The following is a 20,300-nucleotide window of genomic DNA, read 5'->3' as shown; positions in this document are numbered from 1 at the left end:
GAGCCTGTGTCAAGTGATCCGATAGTTGGAGTTTACCTTTCGAGTCGACATCTGCGAGGTGAGTTATTCTCACTACATCGGTAGGGTCTACGACACCCACGCCGACCCTTTGATTATTATTGTTATGGTATTCTGCATGTGATTGTGATCTGTTCGATTGGAATCAGGGTAGACAGTATGGTATGCTCTTATGATCCTTAGGGATTGGTATGTTAGTGACCTGTTAGGTTAATGCTCTAGTTATGAGTGAACTCTATGATTGATGGCCAGTAAGATAGATATGTTTGTTGTTTTAATATGCCAGTATATGATAGTATGTGTACATGGTTATTTGCTTGTCGGTTGGGTTGAGGCGGTCCTGCTTTGTGTTGAAGGCCAACACACCCTCTGAGCAGCCCAGTGAGACTGTAGGACCATGTGGCAGACCAGTCATGCCGAAGGCTCGGGATAGATCCAGACAGACTACAGGCCCAGTAGGGCAGACCAGTCCGGCCGATAGCCCAGTATGTATGTTGTTCGATTGATCGTTATTGTTATGGTTGCTGCTAGTGTGGTATTGGTATTTTGGGGGTAGCTTACTAAGCCCTCGGGCTTATAGTTTTCAGTTTATTGTTTCAGGTGCTTCAGGAGATCGAGGGAAGGCGAAGGCGTGACCGTACCGCTCCTCATCCTCATGATCTATTTTGGGATACTCTGATGATAAAGGAATTGGAAATGTTTTGTAAAAACAATTACTATTTGGTTCTTTTGTTAATATTAAAAGTTTAAATTTAGCATAGATTTTATGCATGTTACAAGTTAGTATCAGAGCCTTGGTTTGAGTGAATTGGAGGAACACTTGTGTGAATCCAGTCTCAAATCGAGGAGATTTTTGGAAAATAAAATTTTAAAATGATTTTCAAGATAAGGATGGAGGATGCAGAGAGTACGATCAGTCGGAGTCTGTAAGTAAACCCCAAAATACCATGCAGTTAATTGATATTCTGATATGTTAGAACAACATGCTAGTGCTAGGCTAGGGATCTTCAGGAATCACATGATAGATTTTCCTGATTGCATGATGCCTATTAGCCTAGGGTTTCTTGTATGTGGAACTAACATCATAACTGTGGATGTTTACTGTATGCATCGCGACAGTGCATAATAAAGACCTTATAGCCTAAGAGTGTCGATTCGGTCTTCGGGTAGGATTGGATATTCGAAAGTCTATTGGGTCCAGCGTTATGTGCAGCTAGCATGCACTAGTGCGGCAGGGGATGATGGAAGTTTCATGAATGTATGGGTTATGAGAAGTGGGGAGATTAGATGCGAGATAGTTGACATTCCTCTAGAAATGAGGGTTTTGTGCACATTTCTATATTAATGATATTGTTGGGGCGTTGTGGGGATACTTGAGACAAATATGGGCAGGTTTGGAAGGTAGTGTGGGCCCGTACTACTGAAAGCACATGACCCATACACGTAGCAAGGAAATCACAACCCCTAGGGTTTTGGGTTTTGGTTCCCCGACATTATGTTATTTATCTGATAACTTATATGTATATTTTCAGTATGGTGGTGACAAGACGTGTTGCTTTGGGATCCGGATCCGGATCAGGATCGGGGTCGGGAGACGAAGGGTTGGAGGTGCCGGTAGCACCTGAGCCCATGGTTCAGATAGGGACAGAGGAGTTGGATGCCAGGATCCAGGAGATCATGCACGACGAGATTGCTGTTGCGTTTCGAGTACATCTGCCAGAGATGTTTGGGTCGATTAAGACCGCGATGGTTGAGTATTTTGATGAGCGATATGCAGCTCTAGCAGAGACAGCTGCCGCTGCAGCCACTTCAGCTGTAACTGTGACGGTGGTTGGAGGAGGAGCTGACAGCGCTTTCCAGTACCGGGACTTCGATAATACGAAGCCCCCGACATTTGATGGTACACAGGATGTTATTCGGGCTATGAGGTAGTTATCTGACGTGGAGGGATGTTTCTTCACGTGCTTTTGTCCTGCTGAATAGAAGGTCAGATGTGCCTTAAACCTGCTGAGGCTTGGGGAAAAGGACTGGTGGAGATTGACGACAGTTTCATATTCGGATGATCAGCAGACTGCTGTTACCTAGGAGCAGTTCAGGGACATGTTTCGCACCCGCTACGTTCCTCGTTTTGAGCGGGAGCGGCTTGCTCAGGAGTTCTTGATTTTGAGATAGGATGGAGAGTTAGTGATGGAGATTGCCCGGATGTTCACGGAGAAGGCTATGGTTTGCCCGAAGTTTGCGTTGGAGCAATCTCCGATGAACCGTTATCTGAGTATGCTCAAGACAGATATACGATAGTTTATGGATACTCAACGTTGTGATACCCTCCTGGATCTTCAGGAAGCCGCGAGTCGGCGTGAGTTGGAGATAGAGCTGCAGTTGAAGGAGCATCGTCAGGCACCGACCCATTCGCAGCCGGTGCCTAAGCGGTCTAAGACCGCTGATACACGATCTAGGGGTCAACAGAGCCGCACTTGTGGAAAGTGCGGCAGGGTTCACTCAGGGGTTTGTCGAGCAGGAGGTGGATGCCACAAATGTGGCAAGGAAGGGCACTATGTCAGGGACTGCCGTCAGTCCGCCCCTCCACCAGATATGAGGATTTGTTACCATTGTCATCAGGTTGGTCATATGAAGACCAACTGTCCATAGGTCGCCGCTAAATCGACGCAGGGATCTACTCCAATCGATGGGAAGATTGGTGATGGGAGGCCAGTCAAGGACTCAAGGTGGAGCTTCCGAAGGCTCAGGGACGCTGTCACACCCCAAAACCATGAATAACGGAAACGTTCTGGGGTGGAGGACGTCATGTACATATTGGCCTCATAATCGATTTAGCCCTTATATATATATATATATATATATATATATATATATATATATATATATATATATATATATATATATATATATATATATATATATATAGAGAGAGAGAGAGAGAGAGAGAGAGAGAGAGAGTCAAGATCAAATAAGAAGGAAATTTTTGGTAGGAAGGTAAGAAGTTTTTTTTTTCTACATATTTTTTTCGCGAACAAACAAAATGAATCATTACATGATTCATTTGTAAGATGTTTTACAAGAAAAAATTCTCAAAAAAACATCTCGATGATTCATTTATATAATGATTTTGTTGTTATTCACTAAAATTATCATAAAAGTGGATTTTTTTTCTTAATTTACTTAAAAATGAATCATATACATGTTTTTTTGAGAATTTTTTCTTGTGAATCATCTTACAAATGAATCATCTAGTGATTCATTTTTTTTGTTCGTCAAAAAAATATGTAGAAAAAAAACTTCTTACCTTCCTACCAAAAAAAATTTCTTACCGGATCTATATCCTATATATATATATATATATATATATATATATATATATATATATATATATATATATATATATATATATATATATATATATATATATATATTATTCAATTATGTCCCAAATACCGATAATCGTATTTAAGTTAACCCTTTGACCCGGTCAACAGGTCATCCAACTTTCAAGAATTATATTTTCGGCCCATATTTCAAAATTTGTTACATATTTGGTCCAAAATTTACACTTTTGGCTCAGATTTTAATTTTTTTTTTTTACAAATTTGATCCAAAATTTGCCATTTTTGCCCAAATTGGATGATTTGTGTGATTTCCCTCTGCATCGGACCGATGTCTGGAAACTACATCAGACCGAAGTCCGAAACAAACCAGGGCCTTGCCCTCTGCATCAGATCGAATTCTGGAACTGACTGAACACAACATAACATAATAATAACTACTAACATAAATACATATACTGCATACTACATCGGACTGAAGTCCGAAACACATAAGACACATACATGCTTGAATCACAATGACATCAAGCACACTGAACTACTGCATCAGACCGAAGTCCGGGACTACTACTACTAAACGGGCCGACATTATGGTCGTATACCCGTTTCTACTGAAAGGAAACTCACTTCATTACTCTGGCTGCTGAGATGCTAAGTCTGAAACCGTCTGACTGCTACTTCGGAACTCCCTGGCTACAAATCCCATGAACACTAAAATCAAATACTAATAACTAATCTCAAGGACTATTTTACCCCTGGTCAAAGTCAACATCCCGGTCAAAGTTAACTTCCTGGTCAAAGTCAACTTTCAGTTGACCGGACTCGCCGAGTTGGGCCGCTAACTCTCCGAGTCCTTAGGATTCTTTCTGATCCTCTACCTGCTTCCACTCATCGAGTTTTGCAAAGACTCGACGAGTTTTTCTTCGATACTAACATCGAGTCTAACTGCATCCGTCTCGCCGAGTTGTATGAACTACTCGTCGAGTTCTCCTTCATCATATGAACTCGACCAGTCTATGACTCGCCGAGTTGTATGAACAACTCGTTGAGTCTGTTCTTGAGGTAAAAGGATTACCTTGGACTCGCCGAGTCCAAAGGACCACTCGTTGAGTCTCATGCATGCCATTACTATATAGTCGATTCTAGTCGATTTACACGTAAAGTTTCCAGTTTTACGTGCATGCACAAGAGAATGGGGCTAGAACACCAAAATCATCCAACAATAAGCACTTAGGGTTTTGAACAAAGCTATATTTGAATAAAGGTAGATACATTGAGTCCTAGATCTCAATAACATCCAAATCTATGGTTTCCATCCTAAGGAGAGTTCACATATCGATTTTGAATCATATAAAGTTCCAAGAGAAACATAAACAAGCATAAAAGAGGGTTTAATGGAAGAATAAACAAGGTGATAACTTTATTACCAGAATATGTAGCAAATGGGAGCTAGATTCTGGATCTCTTCTCTCTTCTATTGGTCTTCTTTCCTGCCTTCTCTTCTACAACTTCCAAACTAGCACAAAACACTCAAGCTCAACAATGGAGACTAGGTTTACAGAGAAATCCTCTAGAGGTACTGGAGGCAGGGATGGGAGGCTATAATGACGTTTAGATAGGGTACAATCCCTGGGATTTAGGGTTTTTTCCGGATAGGCAGACTCACCGAGTCCGGGATATGGACTCGTCGAGTCGCCCGCTAAAAACACGTGCATACCTCACCTCTACTCGACGAGTTGGGCTACTGAATCGTCAAGTACCTCTTAAGAAATGAAAATACTTTATTTAAATTACATACCAAAAATGGGGTGTTACAATTTATGTTTCAAACTTGCATTAATTTGTTCTTTTTTACCCCCTAGCCAGTCACCCCTTTTGAAGAACATGCTGAGTCGGATGCCAAGTCAGCCGAATAGTATCTTGTAGGGATAAAAACTCACGAAAATAGGGGATGAGATTCGAAGTCAGGTCTCCCACCCCCAATGGTAAACACGTAACCACCAAGCTGAAAGGAGTTTTATGTTTTCGTATCTAACTTAATGAATTTAATGTCTATTTTGCTGGAACTTTTACATATCATTTGTTATTATTATTATTATTATTATTATTATTATTATTATTACTATCTTATTATTATTATTATTATTATTATTATTATTATTATTATTATTATTATTATTATTATTATTATTATTGTGAACTTATACATACATTTTGAAAAGCGTTTTTAAATATGTAGATATATTTAAAAGGTATGTAAACATTTAACATCATATTTATACATTTGAAAGCGTATGTATACCTTCAAATACATATTTAAACGTATAAAACGTTTTTATACATATAAAGATGTATCAAGACGTTTTTATATGTATGTAAACATATAAAAAAGTTTTATATGCATATATATATATATATATATATATATATATATATATATATATATATATATATATATTTGAAGGTATACATACGCTTTCAAATGTATAAATACGATGTTAAATGTTTACTTGCTTTTTAAATATATAAATAGACTTTTTAAATATATAAATACCTTTAAAAAATATATTTATACCTTTAAATCGTATTTTTATCTTTAAAAATATATTTAGACATTTAAAAACATTTTTCAAAATGCACGTATAACTTCACGTTCCAACAAAATAGACATTAAATTGATTAAGTTAGATATTAGAACATAAAACTCCTTTCGAACTTGGTGGTTAGGTGTTTACAATTGTGGGTCGAAGACCTAAGTTCGAATCCCTCAATCCCATTTGCACGAGTTTTGTCCGACTCAACAGTTTTGTCTAAGGGTTGATTGGCTTCTAAGAGCACCCACATCGGTGCAAGGATAAGATCTTGCAAATGATGCTACCTCACCATCATTTAGAATTTTTGGAAAGAAAAATTAATGGGCCATGAAATTAGATTAAAATAATGATACAATTACAATTACAAGTCTTGCAAATTGTGAAAAACAAAGATACACATGGCATTTAATTCTTGCGAAGAAAGAAGCGCCCGTGAACTTTTTGACAGACCCGCAAGATGGAAGATCTACCTTAAGACCGACTGATATTTTGGCCTTTGGATGGGTAGGAAGCAAGCACACATGTGTGGATCTTACGAGGGTCTCTCCTCTCGTCCATTTGAGGAGTGGGAGTTTCACAGTACGACATGCCGCTTTGAAAGCTGTTGCGTGCAAAACAGCAAAGCACAATAATGTATGTATAGTAAATCAACATGTGTTTGTACCTTTTGCATTCGATACATTTGGTTTAATTTGTCGCACTGGAGGCCGTGGAGCTCCTCAACAGAGTCCAACGGGTAATGCATTCAAATGTCATATCTCTTAGATCCTAGATATTATTTTCAAAAGAATTAGTTTTATCATCCAGAAAGAGCTAACGACATAACTTGTTGTCTGTTTGCATTCTATCAATATGTATTGAAGGTCTAAGGTAAAACCAGGCAATATCTCTCAAACTTAAGAGTTTTTATGACATTAACCCTATTATATATAAACCAAACACAACCCGAAGCTAAGTAGCATAGCTAATGGATTTGCAGAAAACTAACTAATTGTTTTACAAAAAATTAACTAACGGTATTGTACTTTGTCTTCTAGCCTTAATATTATAACAAGTTGGATTACGAATAAAAGAACACATTGGAATGAAATTATATTGGAATGGAGTTATTCAAATTAAATAATGTTCCATTATATTCTAGAATGAATGTGATACCATTACGTACATATTCCCATCATCTCGGAATAGATTTATTCCAATTAAATAATGTTTAATTCATATGTTCTAGAATGGATGTGTTTCCAACTTCCCATTACATTAAATTTCCCAGTACTTTTCTCTTTTGCTTTCACTTTTATGTTATTTTTCTCTCTGACCACAAACGACTTTTCGCACGTCAAACAAAAGATTAATTTATTGGACTACCAATACATATAGGTCGTCTAAACTTGCAAGAATAGGAATAAATCAAAACGTTGAAAATTTGACTATTCCGTTATAATGCATTATATAAACTGCTCATCCCTCGATCATTATTTTAAGCAAGAAAAACCATAAGAGACAAACCAATAAAGATTACAAAATGGAGGAAGAGGGGAAGTCAAATTTAGCGAGAAACATAAGTAGGAGTATCAGCGTCGCTGCAGGAAGTTGGCGGATTGAAGATGCATTTTCCGGCGGTGCAGGTGGCAGTCATGACGGCCGGAGCAGTCGTCATTCCATGGAAGATGAAGAGGCATTGCGGTGGGCTGCATTGGAGAAACTACCAACTTACACTCGACTACGAACCACCATTTTCAAGTCATACATTCCACCGGATCAACAGGAAACGCATTCAGCTGATCATCAGATGCTGGTGGATGTACGTGAGCTTGATCCAACTGCTCGACAGAGTTTCATTGATAAGATTTTTGTGGTTCCTGAAGAAGATAACGAAAGGTTCTTAAGGAAGTTTAGAGATCGCGTTGATAAGTAAGTCTTCTTCTCATTCACCAAAAGTCAAGTGACCCTGTGTTTCTTTTTTAGTTTCTTAGTGTTAAACTTGTTGTCTCAAGTACATTTAACATTTCATGCTTCATATGTAATAAACTTAAACTTACTAATAAACTTATTTTCGTTTTAATTAATCTTAGGGTTGGAATCTCGCTTCCAACAGTTGAAGTGCGGTTTCAAAATTTGACTATAGAAGCTGATTGTCATGTGGGAGATAGAGCACTTCCAACGCTCATAAATGCTGCTAGAAATATTGTTGAATCCCTTCTCGCTAATGTTGGGATCAGTTTTTCTCAGAAAGCTAAATTACGTATTCTTAAAGATGTGTCGGGAGTTATCAAACCAAAAAGGTACAATCTCACATTCTAAGATCCAAAACATGATTATATATATTGGTTATATGAAATTTAAAGGAAAAAATTTAGGAGGATCGATGTGGTTTTCTCTATTTGTTTCAAAATAATGACATCATATATATTATGTCATCATGGTAGACGACCAAAAAGAATCGTCAAAAAATTTTGAAAGAATAAATTCTTACTATATAATTAAATAATGTGCATGTTATTAAAAATTATGATTATATATGTTTGACAGTAAAACATGTATAATTTATTCCGTTACGTTAATCTCTCTATCTAATAAAAGAATAGTTTTATTCTCCTTTTGACATGTGTCATCTTATTAAGCCTCCTAATTAATGCATATTTTATTCTCATTTTGTCATGTGTCATCATATTATATTTCCTAATTAATACATGACATTTGAAAACCTATTAAATCTCCATTTCAAATTTCAAAATTTAAATTTCTCATTCTAATTATATTAAATTAATAACATTAGAATAAAAATTAAAATAAACTTAATACACATTATAAAGTGATATAATTTTACATATTTATTTAAATCAATGGTTAAAATTTGTATCACTAAAAAAATCTCTTAATTAATAATTTATTTAAAATAATTGATTAATAATTTTTAGTTTTATTTTAAAAGTTTAATTAATTGTATAACCGTGATTCTCACGGGTTATAAACTAGTTACCAAATAGAAAACTAATGTGATGGATTCTATAGAGTTACGATTACTCATTTAATCATCTGTTACAAAAGGTTTTTATAACTTATCAAGTATTATATACCATTGGAGTATAATTGTATATCCATAAATTTATTTTTACTATTTATTCCATTTTATTAAATATGAAAGTTCAAACTTTAACATCTTTATTTTTTAACTAAATATTTGACAAAATAACACAAATATAAAATATAATGTACATTTATAAAACAATAAAGAAATATAAAACATTTTAAACAGTAGAAAGCAAATATTCGATTATTAATAAACTTTTAAAAATGTTTATGGATTAAAACAAACTTTTAAATTTTACATTTCTCGTTTTACTTAAGAAAAGTAAGTTTTCTAGAAGTCGACGTTATGACGTTATGCTCCATCATGTAATCATGCACTTCCAACATATTATCAACTCACGTATATATAATAATAATAATAATAATAATAATAATAATAATAAAATAATAATAATAATAATAATAATAATAATAATAATAATAATAATAATAATGTATTAAAGAAAACTTTTAAGTATAACCTTTCTAGTTTCTAATTATTTTAAGAAAAGTAAGTTTTCTAGAAGTTGACATTATGACGTTATGCTCCATCATGTATTCACCTTCAAGGTCAAATCCACTTGCAGCATATTATCAACTCATTTATAATAATAACAACAATAATAATAATAATAACAATAATAATAATAATAGCTAAAACAGTATATAAATTTTAAACTATTAATGAATCCATACTTAAATAAGTTAATGTCAAATTGGTTTGTAAAAATAAAAATGATTAAAAGTACACTTAACTAAAACCAAAACCTTAGTAAAACATCCAATTATACATATGTATATAGTTTTATTACAATTTATTACATATTCATTTTTCTATTTTCGGGTGATTAATTGAAATATATATATGCTTTCACTAGTAGCTGATGCAAGTGTTGTCATATTACAGGATGGCACTTCTGTTGGGTCCTCCATCTTCTGGTAAGACATCCCTTTTGTTAGCACTCGCAGGAAGGCTGGATCACAACTTAGAAGTTGATGGAGAGATAACTTACAACGGCTATAAGCTTAATGAATTTGAACCTCGAAGGACATCAGCCTACATTAGCCAGAGCGATGTCCATGTTGGAGAAATGACTGTAAAAGAAACATTAGATTTCTCCGCAAGATGTCAAGGAGTTGGATCTCGTTTAGGTAACTTAACTTCCTACAAATTACATACGTTTAATATTTGACTTTTTTATAACATATATAGATGAATATTAAATCACCACTTCTACGATGCTAGTTAAATATTGATTTTATAAAATTTCTCTTTAAAAGAGCGTTTAGGGATATTGGGTGTAAATAATGTTTCTAGCGGACATAATTTATAGCTATGTAATGTAATACAGAAATGCTAACGGAGCTTGCAAGAAGAGAAAAGGAAGAAGGTGTGACCCCAGAAGCTGAAGTCGACTTTTTCATGAAAGCAACTGCAATTGAAGGAGATGTGAGCAGTTTGATTACTTACTACACTCTAAGAGTAAGTATTCATCACATTTTATTCTCTTAATCTATCCATACCCAAATCAATAAATTTGTTAGTTACATATATGGAGTGCTAAATTTTCTCTCAAAAAACATCTTGAAGAGACTCCAACGTATTTACAAGCACATAAAGACACAAGGTGGGACACTAACAATACTCATATGTTTATTAAACCAAAACAGATATTGGGTCTAGATATATGTCGTGACACATTTGTTGGAGATCAAATGAGACGAGGTATCTCCGGAGGACAAAAGAAACGTGTAACCACAGGTTGGTTAACTATATATATTTTTTCTTTTCATTTTTTTTTTCGTACACAGCATTTTTTATCCGCACACGACAATTTGTGTTTTAAAATGTTGTATTGTACAACTCTATAATGCATAAATTTTTGTATACGAATCATTTATCATCGATAAAGTACTAAATGGATATATATGTGTCCCAGGGGAGATGCTTGTTGGACCCGCAAAAACTCTGTTTATGGACGAGATATCAACGGGTCTAGACAGTTCCACTACTTTTCAAATAGTCAAATGCTTACAACAAGTTGTACACCTCACCGACTCCACCATCTTTATGTCCCTACTACAACCGGCACCTGAGACGTATGATCTTTTTGATGACATCATCCTATTATCTGAGGGTCAAATCGTTTACCAAGGACCACGTGACAATATCCTTGAATTCTTCGAAGCTTGTGGATTCGTGTGTCCAGAAAGAAAGGGTACTGCTGACTTCTTACAAGAGGTAATTAAGTAATTATGTAAACACATACCAACCTCAATATTTATAATTTTGTACATAAATATTGAAACGTTTTTTTAATGTGTTTATGATAGGTGACATCTAAAAAGGACCAAGAACAATATTGGGCAGATAAAAATAGACCATATAGATATATTTCAGTAAGTGAATTTTCGAAGCGATTCAAACGTTTCCATGTGGGGGAGAAGTTGAAAAACGAGTTGTCAGTTCCATACGATAAAAGCAAAAGCCATCAAGCTGCTTTAGTTTTCAAAAAATACTTGGTCCCCAAAATGGAGCTTCTCAAAGCTTCATGGGATAAGGAGTGGTTACTAATGAAGAGAAATGCGTTCATATACGTTTTCAAGTCTATACAAATCGTGTTTATAGGATTTATCACCATGACTTTGTATTTTAGGACAACTATGCACCAAAGGGATGAACAAGATGGTCGAATCTATGTAGGAGCACTTTTGAATAGTTTGCTCATAAACATGTTTAATGGGCTTGCTGATCTTTCATTAGTTATTATGAGGCTTCCTGTTGTTTACAAGCAAAGGGACCTCATGTTTCATCCTTCATGGGCTTTCACTCTTCCATCTTTCTTGCTTCGTATTCCTATATCTGTGCTAGAGAGTGTTGTGTGGTGTGGCATCTATTACTATGGAGTTGATCTTGCCCCTGATGCTTCGAGGTAATTAATTATTCAATATATAGGTACTAATTTAATATACCACTTTGTTATTTTCATGTTTTATATGCTAATGAAATATGGTTTACAGGTTCTTCAAGCATCTTCTGTTGGTTTTCTTGATACAAAATGTGGCATCAGGACTGTTTAGATTAATTGCTGGCGTTTGTAAAACAATGAATATTGCGAACACAGGTGGATCTGTTGTACTTCTTATGATATTTCTTTTGGGTGGTTTTATACTTCCTAAAACAAGTATTCCAAATTGGTGGGAGTGGGCTTACTGGATTTCGCCTCTTTCTTATGGCTTCAAATCTTTCGCCATAAACGAGTTTCTTGGTTCTAGGTGGACAAGTAAAATGGTGAGTTAGTAATTCTTAACTCAATTAGGTCAATAACTTACAAAATGGGCTATTATATTAGGGATAGTTTTGCAGTTTAATCACTTATACTTTTAATTTTTCCTATCAGTGAAGTTATATAACCTTTTCAAATTAACAATTTGATCCAGTAAATTGTTAGTTTGGACTTTGGAAAATCATCCCTGAAACATGACACAATAAAATCATATGTAAAACCTTATTGAACATATCAAAATCGTTATTTAAAAAAAAAAAAAAAATCCAAATTAACCCTTTGATCTGATAAATGGTAAGTTTGGAGTCAAACATGACAATACAAAATCATATGTAGAACCTTATATAACATGTCAAAATCATTAAATCAGAAAAAAAAATCTTATAATTTTTTTTTTATTTGATTGAGAAAAATATATATCAGTGTAAATGGCAAAACTACCCTAAATAATTATATTTGTTCCTAATTTCCCTTACAAAAAACAAAAAAATTAAATTAAATATATTTTGCAGAGCTCGGACAATTCAACCAACTTGGGGTATGCAGTGTTAGAGAACCTCGACATCCCAACTAAAGAAAGCTCATATTGGATCGGTGCTGCTGCTCTTCTTGGTTTCACATTTCTCTTTAACTTCCTCTTCACTATTGCTCTCGCGTATTTAGACGGTATGTTTCAATTCACTCCCCTACAGTTTACTCATATATCCACTAACTAACCCTGTTAATATATAATTCTTCTTCTGAATGATTAGCCCCCGGAAAACCACAAGCAATTATCTCCAAAGAAGAAGCTGCAGCCATGGAATTAGAAGGTCAAGATACAAACGAACAACCAACATTGCATCATGCTAATGGAAATAAAGTCACTCCTGATGTTACTAGTGTTGCTAAGAAAGGCATGGTTCTTCAATTTACTCCATATGCCATGTCATTCGACAAAATGAGCTATTTTGTTGATATGCCTTATGTAAGTTCATTTCATTAATCTATGTTGCTACTGAATATTTATAGAATAGAAACCAAAGAGTAGTGGAAACTTAGTTTTGTGGAAAAATTTCTAGTTTTCCACTAAAATTTTGAAAACCCATTTGGTTGATTCAGTTTTCAAGAATTTTCCAAGAAAATGAATATTTCTGTTTTCCAAATTTTGTATAAATTCTAAAGCTGATTTTAAATTTTTCCAAAGCTTTCTAAATTTCTAAAACAGAAAATAAAAACTCCACCAATTGCAACCAAACACGTTTTCTAAAGCTAAAAATGAAAACTCAACTCTGTTTTCTGAAAACGTTTTCTAGAAAAAACGAGAACAATTTTTCACAACCAAATGAGAACGATTGCTTGGTGATTAAACAGGAAATGAGAGAGCAAGGGGTGACAGAAAATAGGTTGCAATTACTTAGTCAAGTAACGGGTGCCTTTAGGCCTGGTGTCCTAACTGCATTAATGGGAGTAAGTGGAGCTGGAAAAACTACGCTAATGGATGTTTTAGCAGGAAGAAAAACTAGTGGTTATATCGAAGGAGACATAAGAATATCCGGATTCCCAAAAAAACAAGAAACATTTGCAAGAATCTCTGGATATTGTGAGCAAACCGATATCCACTCTCCCACAATCACTGTTCACGAATCTTTAATCTACTCTGCTTTCCTCCGTCTCCCAAAAGAAGTCAGCAAAGAAGACAAAATGGTAACTTTTTTTTTTTTTTTTTTTGTTAAAGTAGATATGGAAAAGAAGCACAAAGTGTTGATAAATTATTTTACGTGTCAGACTTTTGTGGGGGAAGTAATGGAGCTAGTTGAACTAGACAACATCAAGGATGCGATAGTGGGACTTCCAGGAGTTAGTGGATTATCAACAGAACAAAGAAAGAGGCTAACAATTGCAGTTGAGCTTGTTGCAAATCCTTCAATTATTTTCATGGATGAACCGACTTCTGGGCTTGATGCAAGAGCAGCTGCCATTGTTATGAGGGCTGTAAGAAACACTGTGGACACAGGGAGAACGGTTGTTTGCACCATTCATCAGCCTAGCATTGATATCTTCGAATCGTTTGATGAGTTATTGTTATTGAAAAGAGGAGGAAAAGTTATCTATGCGGGACCTTTAGGCAGACATTCTCAAAGCATCATTGACTACTTTCAGGTATTTGGTCAAATACATAAATATGTTATATGTATATATAAACTATATTTTCAAAAAATTTGAGATTAATAATTTGTTTTCTGTATAATCAGGAAGTTCCTGGGGTTCCAAAGATCCCCGAAAAGTACAATCCAGCAACATGGATGTTGGAAGTCAGCTCTGGTGCTGCAGAGACGCGGCTCAACATTGATTTTGCTGAGCACTACAGTGCGTCATCTTTGCATCAGTAAGTCGTCTAATTGGGAAAAAGTTAAATTGTTACAATCACATAGACTAATCTTTCAATCCAATCCCCGAATTGAAAAGATTTAACTCACTTTTCTTGGCAAAAACAAGAGAAGATAATAAGAAAAAATCAAATTCATTAACTTAATTTTGATTGGGATACTTTGAAACCAAAGTCTTGTACTAGTTTTAATTTTGATTGGGATACATTGAAACAAAGCCTTGTACTAGTTTTACACTGTAGGACTATTTTTTTTTTATTTTTATTTTTTTATGTTAGCCAAAATATCAACATATTGTAATTATAGCGTGTGTATGCTTGACAGGAGGAACAAGGAGATGGTGAAGGAATTAAGTGTACCTCCTCCTGGTGCTGTAGATCTTCACTTTGAGACACAATATTCTCAATCAATGTGGGGACAATTCACATCTTGTTTATGGAAAATGTGGTGGAGTTACTGGCGAAATCCCGATTATAACCTTGTCCGTTTTTTCTTCACTTTACTTTGTGCACTTATGGTTGGAACCGTATTTTGGAAAATCGGAAACAAAAAGTGAGTAGATAACGTGAGGTTTAATTTGCCATCTTTTGAAATGACAATTTTGCCCTAATTTTGATATTCTTTATAAATTTCAGGTCGAGTAGTAATGATTTGAGCACAACAATTGGGGCAATGTACGCGGCTATATTTTTTGTTGGTATTAACAATTCACAGACAGTACAGCCGGTTGTTGCAACAGAAAGAACAGTCTTTTATCGTGAAAGAGCTGCTGGGATGTACTCCTCTTTACCATATGCCATGGCGCAGGTTAGATAATTTTTAAATATAATTTACTTAGTTAATAATTAACTAATTACTAACTTACCCTTTCTTTGAATAGGTGTTTGTTGAGATACCATATGTATTCCTTCAAACGACATATTACACTTGCATTGTGTACACCATGGTTTCATTCGAATGGACAGCAGCCAAATTCTTTTGGCTCTTTTTCATCAACTTCTTTTCATTCCTTTACTTCACTTACTATGGAATGATGACTGTTTCCATTACACCAAACGAGCAAATCGCAGCCATATTCGCAGCGGGTTTCTACCTGCTTTTTAATATTTTCTCAGGCTTTTATATCCCACAACCCGTAAGTATCAAAATTAACTCATTTTTGTGTAATTGTATTATGTTGTTTAATGTTTATTAAATTGTTTTATTTTTAGAAAATTCCCGGATGGTGGGTGTGGTACTACTGGATCTGCCCGATGGCGTGGACTGTGTATGGGTGCATTGTTTCACAGTATCATGATGTGGATAGCACGATTACGGTGCCTGGCATGGCAATGGACCCTACCCTCACATCATATCTCAATGACTACTATGGTTTTGAAATGGATTTCATGGGTCCCGTTGCTGCGGTTTTGATTGGTTTTTGTGTATTCTTTGCCTTCCTATATGCCACTTTCCTTAGGACTATGAACTTCCAAATGAGATAGAAAGTAAGTTGGTATATAATGTTTGTAGGTTTTCTGAAAGATGATGTAAATTTTATTTTGCTTCATAACAACATTCTACTATCATATTTGGTTGAATTGAAATTATTCATTTTTATTATAGAAAGTGAATAATATATATATATATATATATATATATATATATATATATATATATATATATATATATATATATATATATATAGTCTTTTTTTATTTGTGCATCCTTTGTCTAGTTTTTTATTTATTTAAAGTTGTATGTATGTATATCTTTTATTCTAATATTGGGTGTGACGCGTGTATTCCGTGAGTTTATTAAAAAAAATTAATATAAGTTTTTGAATATCAAGTTATTATTAAAGTACAACTTAACCACTTGGGTTGTGATGATTTGGTAAGACATGTGGAAGATATGGTGGATAACCTATTGACCCATGTTCAAATCCTGACACCACTCAGCCCTTTTCGCCATGGAGGTTCGATTGCAGAGACTCCAAGGCATGAGACAAAGCTTTATGTTTGCAACGGGGATTAGTCGGTGAGCGAAAGCTGGCCCGGAAACCCTCGTTAGGAAGTTCCCTTTCCAAAAAAAAAGTACAACTTTTACCTATAAGCAAAGTCTTTATTGAATAAGTATGTAATGAAACCAAAAAATACTAAAAATTAGTAATAACATATTCTAAATAATTGTTAAAAATAACAAATATCTGGAATACTACTTTGAATACAACATTCGATGTGTTATTGCTAAGGTTACATTTAGTATCTAAAATTAATGTTTCCAATCCATCTCTACTTTTAACAATGAAAATGCAACATACAACTGTCAACGAGTAAACTTTGTTTGTCTTGTCTCAACAACAAACAAACATTTGATTGCGATTGTCATTAACTTTTGTTTTGTTTATTGTGTAACGCGCGCAGATCCGGGCTAGTCAAATTAGAGGCAATAAGGGTCGAAAATGACTTTTCGGCAAAATGATAATTAGAATAAATAATCTTAACAAAGTTGTAGAATATGTTACAAGGTTTCCGTACATATAAAGAACGCCGAAATCCGAGTTATAACGAAGAAGTTATGACCGGTCGAAGTTTCGCGACGGAACCGACACGACACCAGGGAAGCGTAAATAGTGAATTTACGATAGAGCAAGTTTTAGACTTAGCAATATAAATGAAAGTCGTAGAATTTGTTAAACTAAGAACATCGATAAAAGAACGCCCAAATCTGACTTCGTATGAAGAAGTTATGATTTTTCGAAGTTTTGGATTAGCAGTGTACACCCCGAGATTCGAATATTAGATCGAGCGGTTCTTAGCCGACACAACCTAAACAGGAATCAAAGATCTCGTTAAGAGTAGCGTAACGAGAAAAAGATGGGCAAAAACAGACGTCGGATGAAGAAGTTATGAGAATTTAATGGACCAATCCTGTCCCGGCTTGTTAATAATATAAAATTTAAAATCGAGTCAAAATTAGCTGATGGAGTCTAAACGAAAGTTGTAGAGTACGTTCCCACCTTCGCGTGGATATAAAGAACGTCGAAAACGGAGCTCATATGCTAAAGTTACGAATTTTTAAAGATTGCATTCGAAATTGCGAAGTCTGGAACGAAATCAATGACATGGCGCGTTCTGAACCGTCCATCACTGAAGAAAGCCTCGCTTTGGATCTTGACACATCGCCCATCGCTTTACGCCCCGTGTCCGAAGAAGTTACGCCCCGCGTAACTCCGGTCTGATCCATCCGAGGGTGGGAGACAGCTGGCTTCAACTAGCATTCTTATCCGAGGACTACGCCCCGCGTAGCCTCCCTACGCCCAGCGTAATGACCGAAGTTTGGCACTATAAATGGAGGTGTGAAGTGCTCCGATTTCTCACACCATTTCTCCCATCTTTCTCTCACTAGTTTATCTCTCTAGCCTACCCTAACCCCCTAAAAGCCTAGGTAAACCCCCTAGCACCCAAAGGAAGCTCCGAGGCTCCCGGAGTCCCAAGAAAAAGGGTCTTTCGGTTTCGAAACGCTGCTCCAAATAAGTTCCGGTTTTCGATAAAATTCGCTGTAAGTGTGCTACGCTTACACAATTTTTAATATAGCTTTCAAATAATTATAGGAATGTTATTAGGTCCTTAAAATAATTATATGGGCTATTATTATGAATTATATTGAGTGTTATTTAATACTTATATGATAATAATAATAGTCAGACTATTAATTTGTCGCGGTTATCGTTAGACTAAACCCTAGTGGTGTTGATACTAGGTTTTATCGAAGGAAATTGTTTTGAGGGTATCGAAGTGCTGTCCGAGTGCTAAGTCACCACCTTTCAAGTGAGTGCATAGTTACTTTCATCTTACACATAGATATGAAGTATTTTATATAAACTACGTGCTATGTGTGCATATTATCTGTATATTTGCTGTCTATGTTGGATGAACGTTTTTATACAGGTTTTAGATGATTTAAACTGTATACGTATTTTATATACACGAATATGTTGGGTATGACACGTGTAGATGAATGATGAGAGATAAAAGATTATGTGAGTAAACATTGGCAGCTATTGACTTAGTTCCCAACTAATAAACATCGACAGCTATGGACTTAGTGCCTATTGGACAAACATCGGTAACTATGGATTTAGTACCTGTTAGGAATTGGTAGCTATGGACTTAGTACCTATTAGATTAAACACTAGTAGATATGGATTTAGTACCCGATGAATACACTATAGCAGCTATGGAATTAGTGCTTTATGAACGAACATTGGCAGCTATGGATTTAGTGCCAGTCCTATAACCCTGAAAGTAAGGGAATTTGGAATAAACGAATGCAAGATAGATGACTCTTAGGATAAATCCTTAATAGTAAAGAAGATAATGGGGATGGGTAATTGAGTTGATTGTTTGATTGTTTAAACATAATAATTATATTATTGTGGATTGAAAACCCTATGTACTCACCAGGTTTCCCAGCCTGACCCACTCAGTTTATTTATATCACAGGTGTTGATATGAAGTCACATTACAATGAGAGATTTAAAGAGATGTAGATCACTAGTGTAAATAAATGTAAGTTTTGTATATGCTTATGTTTCTGTATTAACGATGACATCCCAAACATTTTAAAACGAATAAAATACGTTTCTTCGAAAATGTTTTAATAACATATTTATCATGTTTCTATGAGAATAAATTCTGCAACATTTTTATTAAAAGAAGTACTCTGATTTTTATAAAGCATAAACAAAAATCGGTCTTTTCTGGTCGTGAAAATGGGGATGTCACAGTTGGTATCAGAGCATTAGTTTAAGTGAACTAGGAATTTGTAGGAAATTTCTAGACTTAAACTTAGAATGCTAAGCGATGATTGTGAGGTGTGAGCACTAGCTTATTTTAGGAATGATGCCTAAATCGCTTTTATGTGCTAAATGATTTGTTATGCTATAGTTTGATCGGATCTATGGTCTGTTGCCGAACGGATCTGGGAACCTTATGTGTTTAGGATTCTAAACGTACGAATACGATATTAGAACTAGCATGTAAACGATTCGGAGTGATAAGGATGATTTAAACATCAATCCTAATTAAAGGTCTAGATTCACCCTATTCGATGTATAGATCAAGATGGTAAGGACCCGTAGCGGAAACGTGAATGCAAATGAGAATAGGAACCAACCCCAGTGGTTCAGCAAATACCTGTTGTAAAAGAAGTTGCACCTGAGCCAATCACCATGGCTGGAGTTCAAGCCATGATTCGGGCTATGCTAGCTGAACAAAGGGAAGAAATGAGGCGAATGTTGAATAGGGACGAACCTACTATGCCCACTGAACAACCCGAGCTGATTCCCAAGCAATCAGAGGAAGGGAACTACAGCCGCCAAGTGAGTCAAGCAGGGACTCAAGGTGAACAAAGGTATGGCCTGGAGAGGAGAAACGACAAGGATGGGTGAATGTACAAGAATTTCTTGGGTGCGAAACCACCAAGCCTCTCAGGAATCCCAATGCCTCTTGAGATTATGGATTGGATCTTAGAGATGGAAATGGTGTTTGAGAGTTACGACTGTAGCGAGAACCAGAAGACCGACTTCGCTGTAAGACAACTGAAAACTGGAGTTTTGAGCTGGTGGAAGCTATTGGT

The 20,300-nt window shown here is 35.3% G+C and overlaps 1 protein-coding gene across 1 annotated transcript; it reads left to right on the top strand.

The window, feature by feature from the left end:
* The first annotated feature begins 7,380 nt into the window (after positions 1–7,380).
* On the top strand, positions 7,381–16,246 carry LOC145043265 (ABC transporter G family member 35-like). Its single transcript, XM_078991868.1, has 17 exons — positions 7,381–7,864; positions 8,026–8,235; positions 9,930–10,174; positions 10,375–10,505; positions 10,694–10,784; positions 10,963–11,264; positions 11,357–11,955; positions 12,044–12,314; positions 12,822–12,975; positions 13,062–13,276; positions 13,663–13,995; positions 14,077–14,451; positions 14,544–14,677; positions 15,003–15,230; positions 15,314–15,485; positions 15,559–15,813; positions 15,890–16,246. The coding sequence occupies exons 1-17, from the start codon at positions 7,476–7,478 to the stop codon at positions 16,160–16,162; spliced, it is 4,377 nt and encodes a 1,458-aa protein (XP_078847994.1). The 5' UTR covers positions 7,381–7,475; the 3' UTR covers positions 16,163–16,246.
* The last annotated feature ends 4,054 nt before the right edge of the window (positions 16,247–20,300 follow it).

The sequence above is a fragment of the Lactuca saligna genome, chromosome 4 (genome assembly GCF_052625555.1).
Source record: "Lactuca saligna cultivar CGN05327 chromosome 4, ASM5262555v1, whole genome shotgun sequence".
Lineage (NCBI taxonomy): Eukaryota > Viridiplantae > Streptophyta > Magnoliopsida > Asterales > Asteraceae > Lactuca > Lactuca saligna.
This window is presented reverse-complemented; position numbering and strand designations above follow the sequence as displayed.